General features: G+C 40.4%; 3 protein-coding genes, 1 long non-coding RNA gene and 1 other non-coding gene across 5 annotated transcripts; 4 read left to right on the top strand and 1 right to left on the bottom strand.

Annotated features, from left to right (window-relative positions):
* Window positions 1-3,091: 3,091 nt before the first annotated feature.
* LOC123466416 lies at window positions 3,092-3,685 on the top strand. The gene is made up of 3 exons (XR_006647930.1): window positions 3,092-3,235; window positions 3,327-3,457; window positions 3,515-3,685. It is a non-coding gene; the product is annotated as an uncharacterized LOC123466416 (long non-coding RNA).
* A 420-nt stretch (window positions 3,686-4,105) lies between these two features.
* On the top strand, window positions 4,106-5,454 carry LOC116924310. The gene is made up of 3 exons (XR_006648051.1): window positions 4,106-4,196; window positions 4,492-4,618; window positions 4,689-5,454. It is a non-coding gene; the product is annotated as a ubiquitin carboxyl-terminal hydrolase 15 (transcript).
* A 2,504-nt stretch (window positions 5,455-7,958) lies between these two features.
* LOC116925068 (apoptosis inhibitor 5) lies at window positions 7,959-10,949 on the bottom strand. The gene is made up of 10 exons (XM_032931691.2): window positions 10,757-10,949; window positions 10,518-10,679; window positions 10,284-10,449; window positions 10,064-10,224; window positions 9,811-10,008; window positions 9,568-9,750; window positions 9,319-9,503; window positions 9,032-9,254; window positions 8,770-8,962; window positions 7,959-8,706 (listed from the first exon to the last, which is right to left on the bottom strand). The coding sequence occupies exons 1-10, from the start codon at window positions 10,823-10,825 to the stop codon at window positions 8,642-8,644; spliced, it is 1,605 nt and encodes a 534-aa protein (XP_032787582.1). The 5' UTR covers window positions 10,826-10,949; the 3' UTR covers window positions 7,959-8,641.
* A 205-nt stretch (window positions 10,950-11,154) lies between these two features.
* On the top strand, window positions 11,155-12,647 carry LOC116925069 (AN1-type zinc finger protein 2A). The gene is made up of 6 exons (XM_032931692.2): window positions 11,155-11,399; window positions 11,490-11,532; window positions 11,598-11,781; window positions 11,862-12,010; window positions 12,076-12,235; window positions 12,306-12,647. The coding sequence occupies exons 1-6, from the start codon at window positions 11,345-11,347 to the stop codon at window positions 12,489-12,491; spliced, it is 777 nt and encodes a 258-aa protein (XP_032787583.2). The 5' UTR covers window positions 11,155-11,344; the 3' UTR covers window positions 12,492-12,647.
* A 71-nt stretch (window positions 12,648-12,718) lies between these two features.
* On the top strand, window positions 12,719-16,514 carry LOC116925067 (peroxidasin homolog). Its single transcript, XM_045175655.1, has 12 exons — window positions 12,719-13,158; window positions 13,229-13,383; window positions 13,503-14,153; window positions 14,236-14,391; window positions 14,464-14,685; window positions 14,750-14,947; window positions 15,047-15,183; window positions 15,244-15,411; window positions 15,489-15,691; window positions 15,781-15,950; window positions 16,037-16,199; window positions 16,286-16,514. Exons 1-12 carry the CDS (start codon window positions 13,031-13,033, stop codon window positions 16,323-16,325), a joined length of 2,391 nt encoding a protein of 796 aa, XP_045031590.1. The 5' UTR covers window positions 12,719-13,030; the 3' UTR covers window positions 16,326-16,514.
* Window positions 16,515-16,577: the final 63 nt, after the last annotated feature.

Below are 16,577 nucleotides of genomic sequence, written 5' to 3'. Positions count from 1 at the left end.
TCTTGTATTAATATGCATATTCATTAAACAAAATGAAATGGAAATAAAAAATTAATTTGACATGACATTGTATAAATGGCTAATCTATAACTCATGTTATTTTTCAATATTATTAAGGAACGGCTTGTAGTGAGAATGATCATCGACAAGTCAAACTGTGGAGAAGGAAAAGGTATGCGCTATGATGCAGAGTGGTTGATGGAGTGCCTCCTAATGAAAATTAAGAGTACTCGGGCATACAAACATCTACGTACAAACTGTTTGTTACCTCTTCCCTGCCCGGATACCATCCGCCGACTTCTTAGTTCAATGCCCTGTAATTTTGGATTCAATGAGGAGGCTCTGCTTTCAATCAAACGTCAACTAGAGGGCTTAGATTTGAACTTGAGACGAGGATCATTGGTTTGGGACGAGATGTCGTTGACCAAACATGTTAAATATGATGCTCAAAAAATGCATTTTGAGGGATTCATTGACTACGGTCCGGAAGGAATTGAAGATCGGAATGTGGACTTTACTGAGCAAATGGCGGACCATGCTCTTGTATTTATCTTTCGACCTTATCGATCGTCGTGGATCCAGCCGATCGCTGTGTTTGCCATAAAAGGGGCCGCGCCTGGTCATGTTATTTCACGACTGGCCACGAAAGCAATTGTTGCGCTGGAAGCAGTTTCCGCTCGAGTGACGTCGGTCACGTGTGACGGAGCTCAAACGAACAAAACGGCCTGGGCGGATTTCGGAATAAGAGGATCGCCCGACGAGGACGGAAACATTTCATGTTCGATAGAGCATCCCACGTCAACGGAACTAGGTGAGAAGATATGGTTTCTCCAGGACGTTCCGCATCTATTCAAGTGTGTGAGAAATTTTATCTTCACCCGTCAAAGAATGGTGCGACCTCGAAGAAAGAAAACAGTAAAAGCGAAAGGTGCTGAAAGCGCCATAGATCTAGCGCAAGAATTCCCATCTGCGGCCGAATCACATTTTTATAATGACAAGATTCAGGTACAAACATGTGTACGTACATCAATATATTTTAACAATGAATGTATTTTACAGTTTAAAGGGAAAGAAGTCCGCCATTCAGATTTTGTCCGACTTTTCAATTATGACAAACCGGAACAAGACGGTATGGGCATAGCGTTCCGTCTAACTGATGAGCACATCCATCCAAACAGCTTTTCTAAAATGAATGTTCGGCTAATGGCACAGGTACATATTATTATATTAAACATATTTTTGCTCTAATCACATATATCTAAATATACTAGATATTTTCGCATTCAGTTGCAAAAGCTTTTGAATTTTACCATCTGAAAAATCCTGCTACAATGGAAGCTTTCAAACATACCGAGGCAACTCAACAAATGTGCCAGGTTCTTAACGATGCCTTTGACGTTTTAAACGGAAGACAATACAGGGACAGAATAACGCTAGGCAACTGGGAAAAAAACAAGAAACATCTGGTTGATCTCCTTGATGCCATAAATGAAACTGAAGAACATTCACGGGCGTCTAAGTTCAACGGGCTTCCTTTCATTTCGAATACGAGTTTGAAAGCGATGAGAATAACACTTACCAGTGCAATAGAGTTAATTGAATATCTACTGATGAAATGCAATTATGACTTCGTCCTCAGTGGCAAATTCAATCAAGATTGCCTTGAAGTAGGTCTCCTTTCTCTCACCACTACCTTTTCTCATAAATATTATAGTAACTAAAGTGTTTTCTATTTACAGCGATTTTTCGGCATTGTTAGGTCATGTGGAGGTGGCCTGGATGCCCCCACGGCTAGTACTTTCATGCGGATTTATCGCATGCTTTCGATGTACGTACCTGTTAGGAATGCACTTCGTATTGATGGCAACATCGATGACCAAGAGAGGATGCATATCCTAACAAGTTACAAAGATTGCATGTTGAAGAGTTTTAAAGAGAACGTTGACAGATCCGCGAAAATGAGGAACAACCTAAAGGACCATATACTGACAGGGCTCATTTTTGCGACTAGAAGCGAAATGGTTTCTCTGGGAGATGATCTGGATCTGGTACAATCTAATGCAACATACTATAACTGTGGGTACCTTATTTTTTCCAGAAAAGAAGAAATCAATTGTGACAAGTGCCTCGCTTCGCTTACGTCTGAAAAAAGTGAGCTACCCAGTGAATTTTACGCGGCACACATAACCACACTTAAGAGCAAAGGATTCCTCCGTTTCGCTTCACTCGGCTTTTATTACATCATCGCCAAGGTGGAGAGTATTCTTCAAAAGCATCTAAAATCAGAGGAAGCCTACATTAGAGATTCCTTTGAGCTTGTTATCAAGAAAATTGTTGGTGACGGCCTTAGTCTTCTTCCCATATGCTGCAAGGAGCATCGAGCTGAAGTTATATCTTTTCTTATCTATGAATACGTTGCATTCCGCTATCACATCGAATCCAAGCGCTTCAAGAATGAGGCTCAGCAAAAATTGAAAGAAAAGCAACAAAAACACCGCAAAATGTCAAAATTGGTTGTGTAAAATGTTTATTAATGTGCAATATCAGTGTATCGATTTACACAGTGTAAGATATCCAGATGTAATACAAAAATTAAGTTGAAACCAAAATGTTTAAGCATAATTTCTTATTTTCCGCGGGCTTACCAATGTAATTTGATGACTGATGCGGACAGTCAGCGCCTCTAGTGGATGCCCGGATTTTTGCTTCAAAAATTAGCAGACGAATCGTCAAAATCGGGTCTAGCAGACGACAGTCCGTAGACCTCCAGTTTATAGACCATGGTAGGGCTGTGGCCCGGGTCATGAAAACCCGGGTCAGATCCCGGGTCGGGGAAAAAAATTTTCAGATGTGTTCCCATCGTGCATACATGTTAAAAATAGGGAAAAGAGGGGGTAAATGTATAATTTTATTACCATACCAAAGAATTAGAATAAAATTTTGAAATAATTCACCGGATACAGGAAGGGGATCTAGAAAATTAAGGTGTACGGTTGATGACGTAAAGTTAAATAAAATTCCCGCCAATACGTGTGTGTGAAGCACGTATTCAGTACTAACATTAGAAAAAGTTGAAAAATTTCAGAAAGTATACTCCCGCGCCCCTAGCGGTAAGACCAAGCATCGCCTACTTGATTTCTCTCAGCCTAATGGCGATGATAGCGGTCTTTACTTCGTAGTCTGTGGTCTGATCAAAGACTTGACAGACTAAGTTCTGGGTGATGAGTGATACTTGGTAGGAGAAGATACTTAATTTTTTTGTATTATGAAGAGAAAGTTTATAAAATTTTGTCAGTTTATTTGAATATTTAATTTTTTAAAAATAGAAATAGGCCTACCATGGAAATAAAAGAGCATTTGACAGAAGATTGTTTTTGCTTCACTACCTCAACCAGTAAGAAAGTTACTAGTCCAGTGGTACCAATTTGCTCCTGGGCAGGAACCAATAGCTCAAAAGGTATTTCTGGTTAGTTAAAAAACTATCGAAATTAATGTTCATTTTTTATATTTTTAGACTGCAGATCATGGAATGCTGACCAGTTATCTGTGGGTGGAAATCTACTCGACAGAGCTTAAATTGGCCAATATCTTTAGAGCGGAGACTGTTAAAACACATGCTAAAAATTTTGCAAAGAGATACTCATGGTAAAATGAAAGAATTTTTTTCCAAAATCAGTTCACCAAATAGCTAAATGTATTTTGTATCAGAAACTGTTGTAAAAGTTCTTTCGTGACATTGAAATTCCTGAAAGTACCAACATACACCTGTGATTGAAATCAAGCAATCAAGCTTAAGAAGAATAACCTATGAAAAAGCAATCAATCCAGGAACTTAGTCTAATAGAAAACCAAACTTTGGGTGCTGTAAGACAAAATGAGATTGGAACATCGACGCGAAAGACACCATATTTAAATCGGTAGTATTAGACGTTTACGGATATTAAGTATATTCCGCCAATTGGTGCTGCACTTTATCATATTACAGGTCAACTAGAGGGGCATCTTATTCCTCACCGTAAGAACTTAAGTTCACACATTATATTGCGTTGAAATAACTTTCGTTTTTTTTTCTTCCATTCTTTGAAATTATTTAGTCGCCATTACGATGGAGGTTCTTCAAGTTTCCGTTCCGTTCGACCAGTTCTTCATGTGCTCAAAATCTGGCCTAAACTTGTTTTATGAACGACCTATTGCAAGTAAGACGTGTTGCAAGTAGGCTAAATCGTTTATAACTTAAATCTACGTTAGTAGTAATGTCTGACGTTTTAGTTGATGTCAAATACTCCACCCATTCAACGGTACTTTTTGGAAGAGCGATATTGTGCGGAGAATCCACTAGGCAATGAACGTGAAATTGCAAAATGTCTCAAACACCGCTTAAAAGCATTGTGGGTCTAGCCAACACCAACAAGGTATGCTGTTTACTTGCATAAAAAAACGAGGTTTTTATCTTATCAATAATACATTTATAAAGTCGGCCGCATTTTTCAGAATACCAGCAACATGATTCACAGTAATTACCTACCTCAAGGATAATTGACGGTTTATACCAAAGTTTGAATCGGATTTTGAAGAAGCCTTACATTCAACTCAGGACGCTGACGGACGTTCAGATGCGGTAGCTTATTCTTTCCCATGGTACCTTTCGTTCAAATCGTTTATCTTTATAACTTGCTTGTCTTTTTCAGGAAGTAGCACGTGAACGTTGGGAAAATTATCATAAACCGAACGATTCTATAACAGTAGAACCCTTTCATGGTATGTTGAAGTTGACCTTGGCGTATCCGGAATGCAACAAGGTCCCGGTTATCTTTGACTCGATTTTATAATTATCGCTGCTAATGCTAGTCTAAAAAAGAAAGACCAATTGGGTTTTATCCGACTCCTTAGACTCTGTGCAGAAGGCTATGAGCTATCGAGTGATTTTTGTACAGAAATGGGTACAATCCCAGTTTAGATTGAAGCCTTATCTAAGCTCTGCGGAATTCCAGCCTATCACACAATTGTAGCCGGTGTCCTTCAACCGTGTACTTGTGCGTAAAAAGGAGAGAAAACAAGGAATAGTTACGGCCACGGTTGCATAATCGATGTTCGCTTCATGTTTCAAGGGGCTCGCGAAGGAATGGATCGTGATCAATTATACCGATACCAAGTGACACGTATAAAACGTTATCTAAAAACGTCAGATTACCAGGTTCTGACAGGACTGTCATCGGATGTTATCACAGATATATCGTCTAAAAATCTACCGTCGGTGAAAGTAAAATGGACACCGAAGATGGCGATATGCCATACGAAAACGGCTATGAACTTCCTAGTTTGGAGTTCGAAGGATAGATTCTGTTGTAAAAGCTTCGCCAACTCGTCAACTTGAGCGGAAATTCGAGACTTGGAAAAATGAAGAAAAATGGAAAGCCAATTACGCTTGCCGGTAACTTCGATATTCCTAGGTAATAATTTTGCCTTTATTATTCAAATTGACATCAAAAAGTTACTACCTTGCGAATAGGACCCTGCTGTTAAGGAGTTAGCTACGATGACGAAAACGCGTCGTCACAGAAAAGGGTAAATGCCAAAAAGCTGTTTCTTAAGTTAGAGGAATGCCTTAACATCTTTACCTCTTTTGAACGACTGGAGGCTGAGGATGCCTGGTAAATTTTTTCTTTATATTTTTTCGTGAGTTCCAATTTTTCATAACCTTAGGTATAGACCTAATGTAAGAAGCAATTAAGAGACACCAAGAAATTCAATGTGTGGTCGCCATCCGAAGCCATCCATTTGAAGCGTTTCCGAACGGGAAATTAATCCTTTATCCTCATCACAAGCATAGTCCGCGAAATGTACGAATGTGCAATGGAAAAACAGGTTATGGACATCCTATATACCCTTTTTTGCCATTTGTTAATTTAGTGTTTCTTTACTCGTAGTTAAACCTTTTTTTTTTTTTAACTTAAAGGAACAGCTTTGGACGCTGCGTAACGGTACTGACAGATGGCATTTCATAGAATGACATCTATCTCCACAAGAGGCACTGAAAACTGTTAAACCATGCTTCCGTGAATAGCGCGGTACGTACTAGTATATCAATTGGATCGGGTGTTTTGCATGAGGTTTAGCACTTTCAGTTGCACGATGTCGAGAGTTCCCCAGAATGAAAGGTAATACTATTGAATTACCTATTGAAAATACAAATTGATAGAAACACTTTTTTATATTGATCCATGTTTAGTTTCCTTTATATAGGTTAATAATCATACTGAATCAAAAGAGGCATCAAGTTAAACGAAATTTTAAAATGAAAACAGTTGGAAGCGCATGTGGAAATTTCGAAGAACGCTAACCTTTAGTCGATGATTCATCTCGAAGATAAAATAAGTTATTTTTATAAATTGAAGTGTATATCTGGGCTCCCTTCTTTTCTGTGGCCCCGTTTCCCCTTGACTTATGATAAGCCCGTAGGGGGTCATGCCCCTACTGTGATCAGCAGCAAAGGTTGTGAGTGCGCTGTCCGGAAAGGGGACGTGGGGGTCCTCAAGTTCTATGATATCATTGGAGGGCGAAGAGGCTACCCACAAATCCGAATTAACGGTTAATCGCTCACGTAAAAACTTGTCCGATACCTTCCATCCTCTTCCGGCTTCTCTTAGCCACGCCCCGGGTAATCTCCCCGGGGATTCAAATTCAATTGAGGCATTACCTTAAACTACTAACTACTACTTAAACAATACAAATATTTAAAAATTCTAATTTTGTGTAAATTCATTTCATGTATGAACTTCGATTTGAATTTCAACATAGATTTTTATCCTAGTTTCATATACTTCGCACGTATGAATTTGATTTGCACTTAATGAGACTTTCTAATTAAGAACTCATTTATTCAACATGTGCTGCTTGGGGATCGAACCCACTACCTTTAGCTTATACATTCAATGCTCTACCATTGAGCTACAATTGATATTGTAATGCAATCTACTGCTCTTGCACATTGCTGTACCTAGGTGAAGTTGTACATAAAAAGTATCTGACTGTTTAAACGCTATTGTAATCCTGGTCTTATTTCGCATTTATCTTGAGATATTTCAGGATTATACACTAATTGGAAGTGCTTACGCTGCGCGAATATGATTCATTGACTTATTTGAAACCATTTAGCATTTTGACCATGTCGGGAATCGAACCTAGACTATCGGCATTCCACACCAATGCTCAACCATAGAGCCATGAATTATGTTTACAATTTGACTGTATTTCTATATAATGTAGTTGCAACATGTGGACACTTATAAATAATATTAATTGTGTAGAGCGAAAAATTTTGTCATTATTTTCAGTCGTAAACGGTAACGAAAACACGAATCATCAACATAAATCATGTTTAGTTCAACCAGTTCACTCTCATGGGGCTCGAACCACTGACCTTCTATTCATTATGAAGACGATATAACCATTGATCCATAAACATTCTGTTGATGGATTCAACAACACCTCTTTCTTCACCTAAGAAGATCTTTAACATACAATGCGGAATTATCTGTACAAGCATATAAGCTTTGTATGATCTATTTTATATTAACTCTGTCGGGAATCGAAGCCTACTTCTTCAGCACTTTTCGCCATTGCTCAACCGTTGAGCTACGAGTAATGTTTAATCACTCACTGCTTCTCTTTCTAAATTAAGGGCGAACTGTTTGGACTCGCAGAACAGTTTTGTAAAACGATACGACCCAAGGAAGGCACCCAATCAAAATTAATAATCTGTAAACATTTTATGCCACATTAATACTGACTTACCAATTCACTAGCCATCGCCGACGATCAGACAACCAACACGAACGGTTGAAGACAAATAAATATATAATAATAATGATAATAATAGTGCCCGGAGATCTGAAGTCTCCGTCCTCTGTGATTATACAACTCACTGTGTTTTAACCACGGTAAATAACCTTCAGTGCTAAATGTATCGTTGTCTTTATTAATGACGAGATTAGGGATGACAAACAATAGCAGGACCTAAGTTGTGTTTACGGGTTCAGGGACGGACACTGCGTAAGAAATATAAACTTCATCTCTTTTTACCGAAACAATGAGTTGCAGCCTCATCGGCTTTATACCTAAAAATATTCAAAATTTTGTAAAGAGTTATTAATGACTTGTGATGTGCAATTGGGTTCAGCTTCTGAATGAAAATGAAAGTGTGTTAACTATCTTTGAAAAAATAAAAATAACCAAACAGGCACGGAACCTTCCAGCAAGTCATGTTAACCACTTCTACCGCCAACCGCAACTCTAGACAGAATAATGAAACAGGCATTAACATGTCGCAACGCCGAAAACCTGTTGGAAATCTGAAACATTAAGTAAATGACAAATGTATCAAAAAACTGCAAGTTGTATGTCAAAATCAACATCCACAGGGCATTTGGCGAGATTGAAGCTTTTTTTTCCCAACGTACATAGTCCGTCCCGTCACCGACCCACAATATCAGATTTCTCTTTAGTTTACCGACCGCTTCGTGGTTACCATTTTGAAATGAATAAGATGAAAACAGGGCGCTTCCGGGTTAAAGTAGGAAAGGGGAAGAAGGAAATGCATGATCACTACCAGACGTGAAAGGGGATAGGGGATTCTAGTAATTTAGTACCCTCCCCGCCGAAACCCTCGCCCTCCCCTGTACCCACCGCGACCGCGAGGACGAGTATCTAAAGTGCAAATCAGAATTAATATTGTGTGAAAGTGCTAAGCGAACATTCAGATAAATTTACCTGCCCCATGGGACACGTTGGCACTAAATTTGCCAGTTGGAACAACATATGGCTGTCTGTTACGATTATCTGGGTTGGCGCGAACTTTAGGGGGCGAACTTTCAAATGTTATGGGTGCGTGACGTTTCGCAACTCCTACCGCTTCTGATGTGGCGTCATTACCGCTGGCAACGGCTGCTGCATGCTTAGCTGCCTAAGAGAGCAAAATCAATCGTCAAACCAAACCACATCGCATGCAATTCTTTTTAATTGTTGAACTTACTTGTGACGCGTTTGTAGGTTTGAATGACAAGGTTACCATCGCTTTGTAGGAGGGAGGATTCCGGAAAAGGTCGCGAATAATAGAGTTGATGTTGGAGGTAGTTCTCAAGGCGGTAACCTTAATTCGACTTTCCTCGTCTTTCAGTTGGTCGACACCTTTATCTTGCAATGATTCCCGCAACTTCTTCATGTAGCCTTGGACTCCCCGTGCGAAATATTGCAACCTGCCAACAAAAGTATGCATATTGAATATTTTGAAAGTACGTCAATAAGCCAACGATTGCATACCTAGAGCGAAAATCTTTTATGCGGTCTGCATTCTCCGTCAAGAACTCCCGGTTTTGACGAGCCAACTGATGGAAAACAAAGATTAACGACTCCACAAATGTAAACTCTAAGCGAATCTCGGTTTCGTTCGTAGATCCGGCACCGTTAGTTTCTTCGGTTACGGGCGGTGGAAGAGGCATATACTCCTAGGTAAACAATTACGGTTAATCTTTAAGATTCAGTATTTTATGACTACTTTAGTACTAATACCAAAAGAGTATCATATACGATTTGGATACGATCCACAGCCGGATCTAGGGGGCCACAGTTTGAGCTCAGTTCCGCAAGCAACTTGAAAATATCCAGTTTTTGTTCACTTTGCCCGATTTCATTACGATGCGGCAAAACTTGGTCACAGATGAATGAAACAAATGCAGTCGATTTCACCTGAGTCTACAATAAAGCCACCAGTTAGTCCACACATTCTAGTCTGCAAGTAGTATACATTATTACCGAAAAATAAGGTAAAGCATGTTTGATACATATAATGATACGGTCTAGGTGTTCTTGGTCAGAAGGATTGAAAACTTGGGTAAAATTACACTGTTCAGCAACAAGATCCACCAATTGTTGCTGGCCACTCACTGTGTCAGCTATTTTACATTGCCCAAGGATGGCCATGACTAAAACAAATTCATCTGCTGTCACATCCTAGATAGGTAAGGTGTGATAACAATCATAATTACCCAATAATAAAAATGTTTACCTGTAAAATTTTCTTGCATTCCTTAATCAACAATTCTTTCACTTCTGGCTTCATGACACCAGTTTCAAGACTTCTAAGCTTCAATGCAAGCATTTTAAGTGTTCGTTCTCTCATTATTTCATTATCTTCAGCCAATTCAGAGAACAATGCTTCTATGGTGGCTAAATATACAAAACAAATCAGACATAAATACCAAAATAAATTACAAAAAGCTCTTTACCAGCGGGATCAATTTGATATAATGCTGCAATTGAATTGTGCACAGCGGTGACTTCTGAATTATCTTCTGATTGAAGAATTTGAGCAAGGGCGTAAGCAATCTTTCGCACAGCTCCCTTGTTATCCTTGCAAACGGTGACAAGATCTTTGATTGCTTGCTTCCGAATCTAAATGGTCAAGACAAAAAATCTGAAATTCAGGCAATCAAAGCAAAGTGATAATGATCTGTACATACCAGTACATCATCATCCTCACACAGGTCAAACATGGCATCAATTGTTTCATTCTCCATGTCAGGGAAGGACTTGGCAAATTTTGCAATAAATTGTGAAGCTAGTTTCTTCTCTTTATCTGAGCCTTTGACTGCACCCAATATCTCCTCATACTCTTTCCTATGCTAAATTTCAAAACAAAATAAACTTATAGCTGACAATATCTGTCTAAGCAAGATCTGTTTTAAGCAACATGTAGTACCTTCCCAATATCATCTTTCGCGTCATTCAGAACTTCGTAGTGTTGGTACATTTTATCGATGATGTCCATGACGATATTTTTTTCTGCTCTAACGTAAATGTGGAGGTTATCTAAGAAAGTTTAAGAACAATTTAATTTAATATTTCTCGCACACGCTCACATCTAATATGACGCCGGCCTGATAAACTGCAGGTTGCAACATTAGGCTAGAATAAGAGTAAATAATAAATTTTTAATCATTAAATAAGTGACATCAAATTAATTTTGTATTAAAGTTTTTTAAACACTTTTTTATTCAACATAATGAGCACGTATAGTTTTAAATAAATATATAAAATAATCCTTTTATATTGGGCAACCGCGAATTCACGATTGTTATAGCAGACAACGTTCTCACTGTTGTGTTTGAGAATTTCAATGAAAGAAATGAATGTGTACTTTTTTGATGCGTCACGATTCGGACTTCTCTAGATTGTTCAAGCTAGAACTGAGAATTGTGAAACTGTCTGAGTATATAGACTGCAAAGAAGGCCGTGAATATCTCATACGTTTTCCCATCAGTGGTCCTTTTGGTTGTCATCAAGAACCATGGAATTTCCTCATTTAGGAAAGCACTGTTCAGAGAAAACTTGTAATCAATTAGGTACATAGCTTTGACATACTTTCTTGTACCCTTTAGCAAGCTTTCTTTTAACACATACAAATAGATAACCTTATCTTGTTCTCTTGGTAGATTTTCTGCCTATGCAATGTGATGCTTGTGAACAAACATTCTGGTAAGTTTTTTGCCTTAATATTTAACAGTGCATTTTAAAAACAGGTTGTATTTGTTTCATTGCAGCAAAGACCATATCAGATATGAGTTGCATAAATGTCAATCATCATACAAAAAAGATATCCAGGTACCAGTGTGCCCTCTATGCAGTAAACCTGTCCCGTGGAAAAGAGGTGAAGCTCCCGACATTGCAGTTGGTGACCACATAGATCGTGATTGTCAGTCTGACCCCGCAAAACAAAAGAGAAAGGTAGTTGATGTTTTGTAAAGGAATTATTTTGCCTTCATATAAAAATCTTGTTTGTTTTTGTTTATTTACTCAAATCTTAGGTTTTTGGAAATCATTGTACTTTAAAAGGCTGCAAAAAGAAAGAAGTGATCCCAGTGGTGTGTGACCAGTGTAAAATGAATTTTTGCTTAAGGCACAGGCATGCCATTGATCATAACTGCAAAGAAAATAACCCTGCTGACAGAGCCAGGTGATGTTTGTTTTGCATTTTTGCTTCATATTTGGTTACTAATATTCCCATTTCTTGGAATGCAGAGAGGCTGCTTTAGCCCGCGCAGCCAGCGGTTCGGATATTTTCACAAAACGAAGCGGCCCTTCTAAACCGCATAACACTAGCAATAAAGCCAGCGCTAGTGTTGCTCGTACTACTAATCTCCCCAGAGCGTTTGCTGTTGCCACCGTTCAAGGAAATCTGGTACGTTATTAATTTGATAATCCCTTCAAAGAAACGTGCAGGAAAATTATTGGTTATTTTATTTTAACAGAGTGAAGACGAAGCTCTAGCTCGGGCTATGCAAGCGTCGTTGCAAGATCAGGCCCCCCTTACCGCTCACCAGCAAGAGGAAGCCGACCGGATGTTGGCCCTCGCCCTACAAAGGGGTGAACAGACGCCAACCCCTACTGCAAACGCAACAACGTCTTCTTCTAGCAACAGTTGTAGCTTATCTTAGCCCCTCCCCTCTCAAACACATTTAACGTCTTATTTTGCACAACAAGTTATATAATTTTTTATTTCTCCATTTTTCATACGAGTGATGAATTTCATTTTTTCCTTTTTGTAAATTTCGGATAAAAACATAACATAATAAAATTCCAATATTCTAGAATTTGTAATATTTAATTTTCTCGTTGAGTATGCCAAAATGCACGGAAACTCAAGAAGAGTGAGTGTAAAGCATCAGGATAGGTTACGTTTCAACTCCCTCCTGTCTTTTGCTGTAGCTCACCGTGTCTATTGCACGCGACGGGCTTCATCCCATTAGGAAAAGTAGAAGGATGAAACAAAAAGACAGGAAGGTAGACTTATAATTCCTTGTTGGTATCCGGTTCTGCTTCGTTTCACCCATGAAAAGGTTTCATTTGTCCGTCAGACGGCCAGTCGGCCAACAGAACTGATGCGCATCACATCTTCACGAAATAGCTGTTCCTGAAATTCGCCGTTTCAACAATTTTAATCGTTTTCGCTAAACAGCATCAAGTGCCAGCCGCCATGTCTGAGCTGGATCCATTGTGCGGCTACACAGAAGAAACGGCACCCACTTACAGCCACTACAGCCGCATGAAAAAGAGCCTGGCCAGCCGTCGTAATTGCAAATTAGCTACTTTCAGCGTTGTTTTGTGAGTTCAAATTTCAGTTTGTGAGTTAACAGGACCAATGTTTGATTCATTGTGTTTTGTCGCATTATAGGGTAGCCATCAGCTTGATAGTTGCCACTGTCTATATATTTGTTGTCGACAATGACCCAGCTGATGGCGGTGGCAGCACTCTACCCACGGATGACACGCCAATTGACCTCAATGTGGAGCATTCGCTTTTGCAAGTCTCCTTCCCTATTAAAAAAGGTTTTAATATTTTTTGTTTAATCAATTCTCTAGTTTTCTAAATTAAAAATGTGTGCTACCTTTCCCCCCCCCCCCAACCCGCCTTTACTTCCAAAACAACAAAACATGTTGTTGCTCAGGTCGTTCAAGAGAATTCAAAGAAAAAGATATGGCTTCTTGGGAAGCACCGACTCCAACTGTCGACATGGACCTGCTGAAGGAATGCAACAGCCAAGGTTGGAATGAAGTGAACCGCCGGAAGACGATGGAAGAGACTCTAGTGGAGCCTAAAGGTCCGGCTTTTTACCACCAAATGTCGACAGCCCTGAACGAAGAAGCCGTTGACTGGATCCAATCGGGTGTCATGGCCGAAAGCACTCTGCGTTGCCTCAAAGACCATCAAATCGAATTGGAAACTCTAAGGAAATCCGATTGGCGCTTCTTACAGGAACAATGGCCGCAATGTGGCGAAGGCCATTCACCGTTTGGCGGATTTAAATGCTCGGCAAAAGATAAATACCGTTGGATGGACGGTATGTGTAATAATTTACAGCACCAACACTGGGGAGCTGCCCTGCAGCCATTTCGGCGTATGTTGCCGGCTGAGTACGAAGACGGATTCTCTAAACCGTATCCGTCTTTCCCGACCGGAATTCATCCGCCTGGACGTCAAGTCAGCATTTGCATGCAAAACGCAACCAATCAATATGATGAGCCCAGACTGTCGATGCTCTTTGTCCATTTTGCTCATTTCCTCGATCACGATTTCAGCAACATTGCCGCCTACAAAGGTCTGTCTAAAAAAAAAATTACATTTTTAATTGAAAGTCGTGATTGATTTTGAATTTAAAAAAATAAATAAATAAAATGCAGGTGCTAACCGTAGTGCCATTCCGTGTTGCGGGGCCGAAGAACGTCATCCGGAATGTTTCTCGTTGGAACTGAAGAGCAACGATCCGTTTTATAAGGAGAAAGGTCTCATGTGCATGGACTTTGTCCGTTCGGCTCCCGCTCCCCAGTGTCAAATTGGTAATTCAATCGACGAGTTTGAATATGTTTTTGTTTGATCGATGTTGCCGTTTAATAATTGGATTACTAAAGGCGTGAGAGAACAGATGAATCAAGCGTCTTCTTACATCGACTTGTCCAATATTTACTCTACAACGGAAAAGGACGAACACGGACTTCGTGACGTTGACGGAGGTTACATGAAATCGCCCACCGAGCCGGACGGCCGTTACATGTTACTCCGATCCAAAGACCCTAAGGACGGCTGTAACCGTCCCGAAATGCTGGAAGCCAACACGCCCTGCTTCCGTTCAGGTTCCTATCATTAGCCAAACGGATTAAGTCAATGACGGGACAAATGAATAATCCATACAAACAGGTGACCTCCGAGTGAACGAATTCATCGGCTTGACGAACATGAATCAGATATGGATGCGAGAACACAACCGCGTCACCGACTTCTTCATCAAAATCAACGGTCATTGGAGCGACGAGCGTCTGTACCAAGAGAGTCGACGTGTCGTCATTGCTGAAATGCAGCACGTCGTCTACAACGAATTCGTTCCGCTTCTGCTCGGTACGTTTAAAAAACACTGAAGTCCTACAAACGAGTTGATCCCACTGTTACAACAAAAACAACAAAGAAATCACGACGCATTTGTGCTACTTCATTCAGGCGAGAAGCTGACCAAGTCGTTGGGGTTGAACCCATTGAAGGAGGGCTACTTTCACGGATACGACGATAACCTCGACGCCGGCGTTGCCAATTCTTTTGCGTCAGCCGCCTTCCGGTTCTACCACAGCATGATTAAGGTGCTACCTAATGAAAACAAATGGATTTTTAGAAGGTGATTCAATGCTGTTTCGGTACAGGATCTAGTGGCTTTCGAACAGGCTGGAAGTGGCGTCACAGAGTTTGCTCAATTGCATACCATGTTGTACAATCCGTTTCCCATGTGGCAATTCGGTAAGGTGGACGAGCTGATCCGCGGCAGCGCTGCGCAGAATCCCAGGCCGATCCACACTTCATTTGCCGCAGAAGTACTACGTCAAACATCAATCAATGAAATGAAATGTTGAAGAGAATTGAACACACCAGTCTCATACTTGGTTTGCAGGTGGCCAATCATCTGTTCCAGCAAGAAGACGCTTCATTCGGATTCGACCTGTTCGCCTTCAACATCCAGCGCGGACGGGACCACGGCCTTCCGCCGTACTACAAATGGCGCGAGATATGCCACCTGCCACCTGCCGCCAATTTCACGCAGATGAAAGAGTTTTTCCGTCCTCACTCGCTGGAACTCATCCAGCGCTTTTACGTGTAAGAAACTTGTCTCTCTTTCCGCTAGTGAAGGCCTTTGTTCTTTTCAAAACCGAGAAATGTAAAGGAATGTGTTGATAATGCGACAGTGATGCGACGCACTTGGACCTTTTCACTGGAATGCTGGCCGAGAATCCTCTTGCCGACGGACTGCTGGGCCCGACGGCCAGCTGCATCATTGCCGACCAGTTTGTCCGAGCCAAAAGGGGCGATCGTTTTTGGTACGAGACCGGCGATCCGCTGCTCCGTTTCAGTCCAGGTAAAATTTGAAAAACATTCTACAACAGCCTCGGAACAGGTTGAAACTAAAAGAGAAAAGTGGCACTCATTTGCATATGAATGCAGAGCAATTGAGCTCCATACGAGATGTGACCCTGGCCAGGCTCCTTTGCGAGAATAGTGACGCGCTGGATACGATCCAAGAGCGAGCTTTAGAGGCCGTCAGCGAAACCAACCCGCGCAAACACTGTTCGGGTTATCAAATTCCACGTCTCGATCTCACACGCTGGTAATATATAAGATTCGCTTGTTAAAAAGACATGACAAAAACAACTCATTCAACCTTATTATTTTTTGTTTTTTGTTTTTTTCTAGGCACGAAGCCAAACCGGAGGGTTCATTCTCGAAAAATTGAATGTCATTCAAGCGTTTGAAGAGATTAGTTTGATGCCCCGATTTGCCCTTTCAGTTGATCCGTTTCAAGTTGAAAAAAAAAAAAAAAGGGCGTAGCTTCTTCTTTCTTTTTTCTTTGCCAGCAGAAATTCATTTGTAATACACTTATAAATAAAATAAAAGACCGGTTTGCAGATGGTTTTCGACTCTCGATGATACGCATCGCGCTTTTTTAACACTTCATTTCACCCCCTTTTGTCAGCGCGAATACGAA

This window comes from Daphnia magna, linkage group LG6, assembly GCF_020631705.1.
Source record: "Daphnia magna isolate NIES linkage group LG6, ASM2063170v1.1, whole genome shotgun sequence".
Taxonomy (NCBI): domain Eukaryota; kingdom Metazoa; phylum Arthropoda; class Branchiopoda; order Diplostraca; family Daphniidae; genus Daphnia; species Daphnia magna.
The sequence above is the reverse complement of the archived record's forward strand: the minus strand, read 5'-3'. Positions and strand labels throughout refer to the sequence as shown.

What these genes read in the sequence shown, in the direction of transcription:
- LOC116925068 (XM_032931691.2), bottom strand. Translation starts at nt 10,825, where the DNA reads ATGGACATCATCGATAAAATGTACCAACACTACGAAGTTCTGAATGAC. An exon ending in GTGAGGATGATGATGTACTG is followed by an intron (nt 10,450 to 10,517) that starts GTATGTACAGAT and finishes TTGACCATTTAG; the next exon opens with ATTCGGAAGCAAGCAATCAA. An exon ending in TCGTATATGATACTCTTTTG is followed by an intron (nt 9,504 to 9,567) that starts GTATTAGTACTA and finishes TTGTTTACCTAG; the next exon opens with GAGTATATGCCTCTTCCACC.
- LOC116925067 (XM_045175655.1), top strand. Translation starts at nt 13,031, where the DNA reads ATGTCTGAGCTGGATCCATTGTGCGGCTACACAGAAGAAACGGCACCC. An exon ending in CAACATTGCCGCCTACAAAG is followed by an intron (nt 14,154 to 14,235) that starts GTCTGTCTAAAA and finishes AATAAAATGCAG; the next exon opens with GTGCTAACCGTAGTGCCATT. An exon ending in GCTGCTCCGTTTCAGTCCAG is followed by an intron (nt 15,951 to 16,036) that starts GTAAAATTTGAA and finishes ATATGAATGCAG; the next exon opens with AGCAATTGAGCTCCATACGA.
- LOC116925069 (XM_032931692.2), top strand. Translation starts at nt 11,345, where the DNA reads ATGGAATTTCCTCATTTAGGAAAGCACTGTTCAGAGAAAACTTGTAAT. An exon ending in CCGCAAAACAAAAGAGAAAG is followed by an intron (nt 11,782 to 11,861) that starts GTAGTTGATGTT and finishes CTCAAATCTTAG; the next exon opens with GTTTTTGGAAATCATTGTAC. An exon ending in CCACCGTTCAAGGAAATCTG is followed by an intron (nt 12,236 to 12,305) that starts GTACGTTATTAA and finishes TTATTTTAACAG; the next exon opens with AGTGAAGACGAAGCTCTAGC.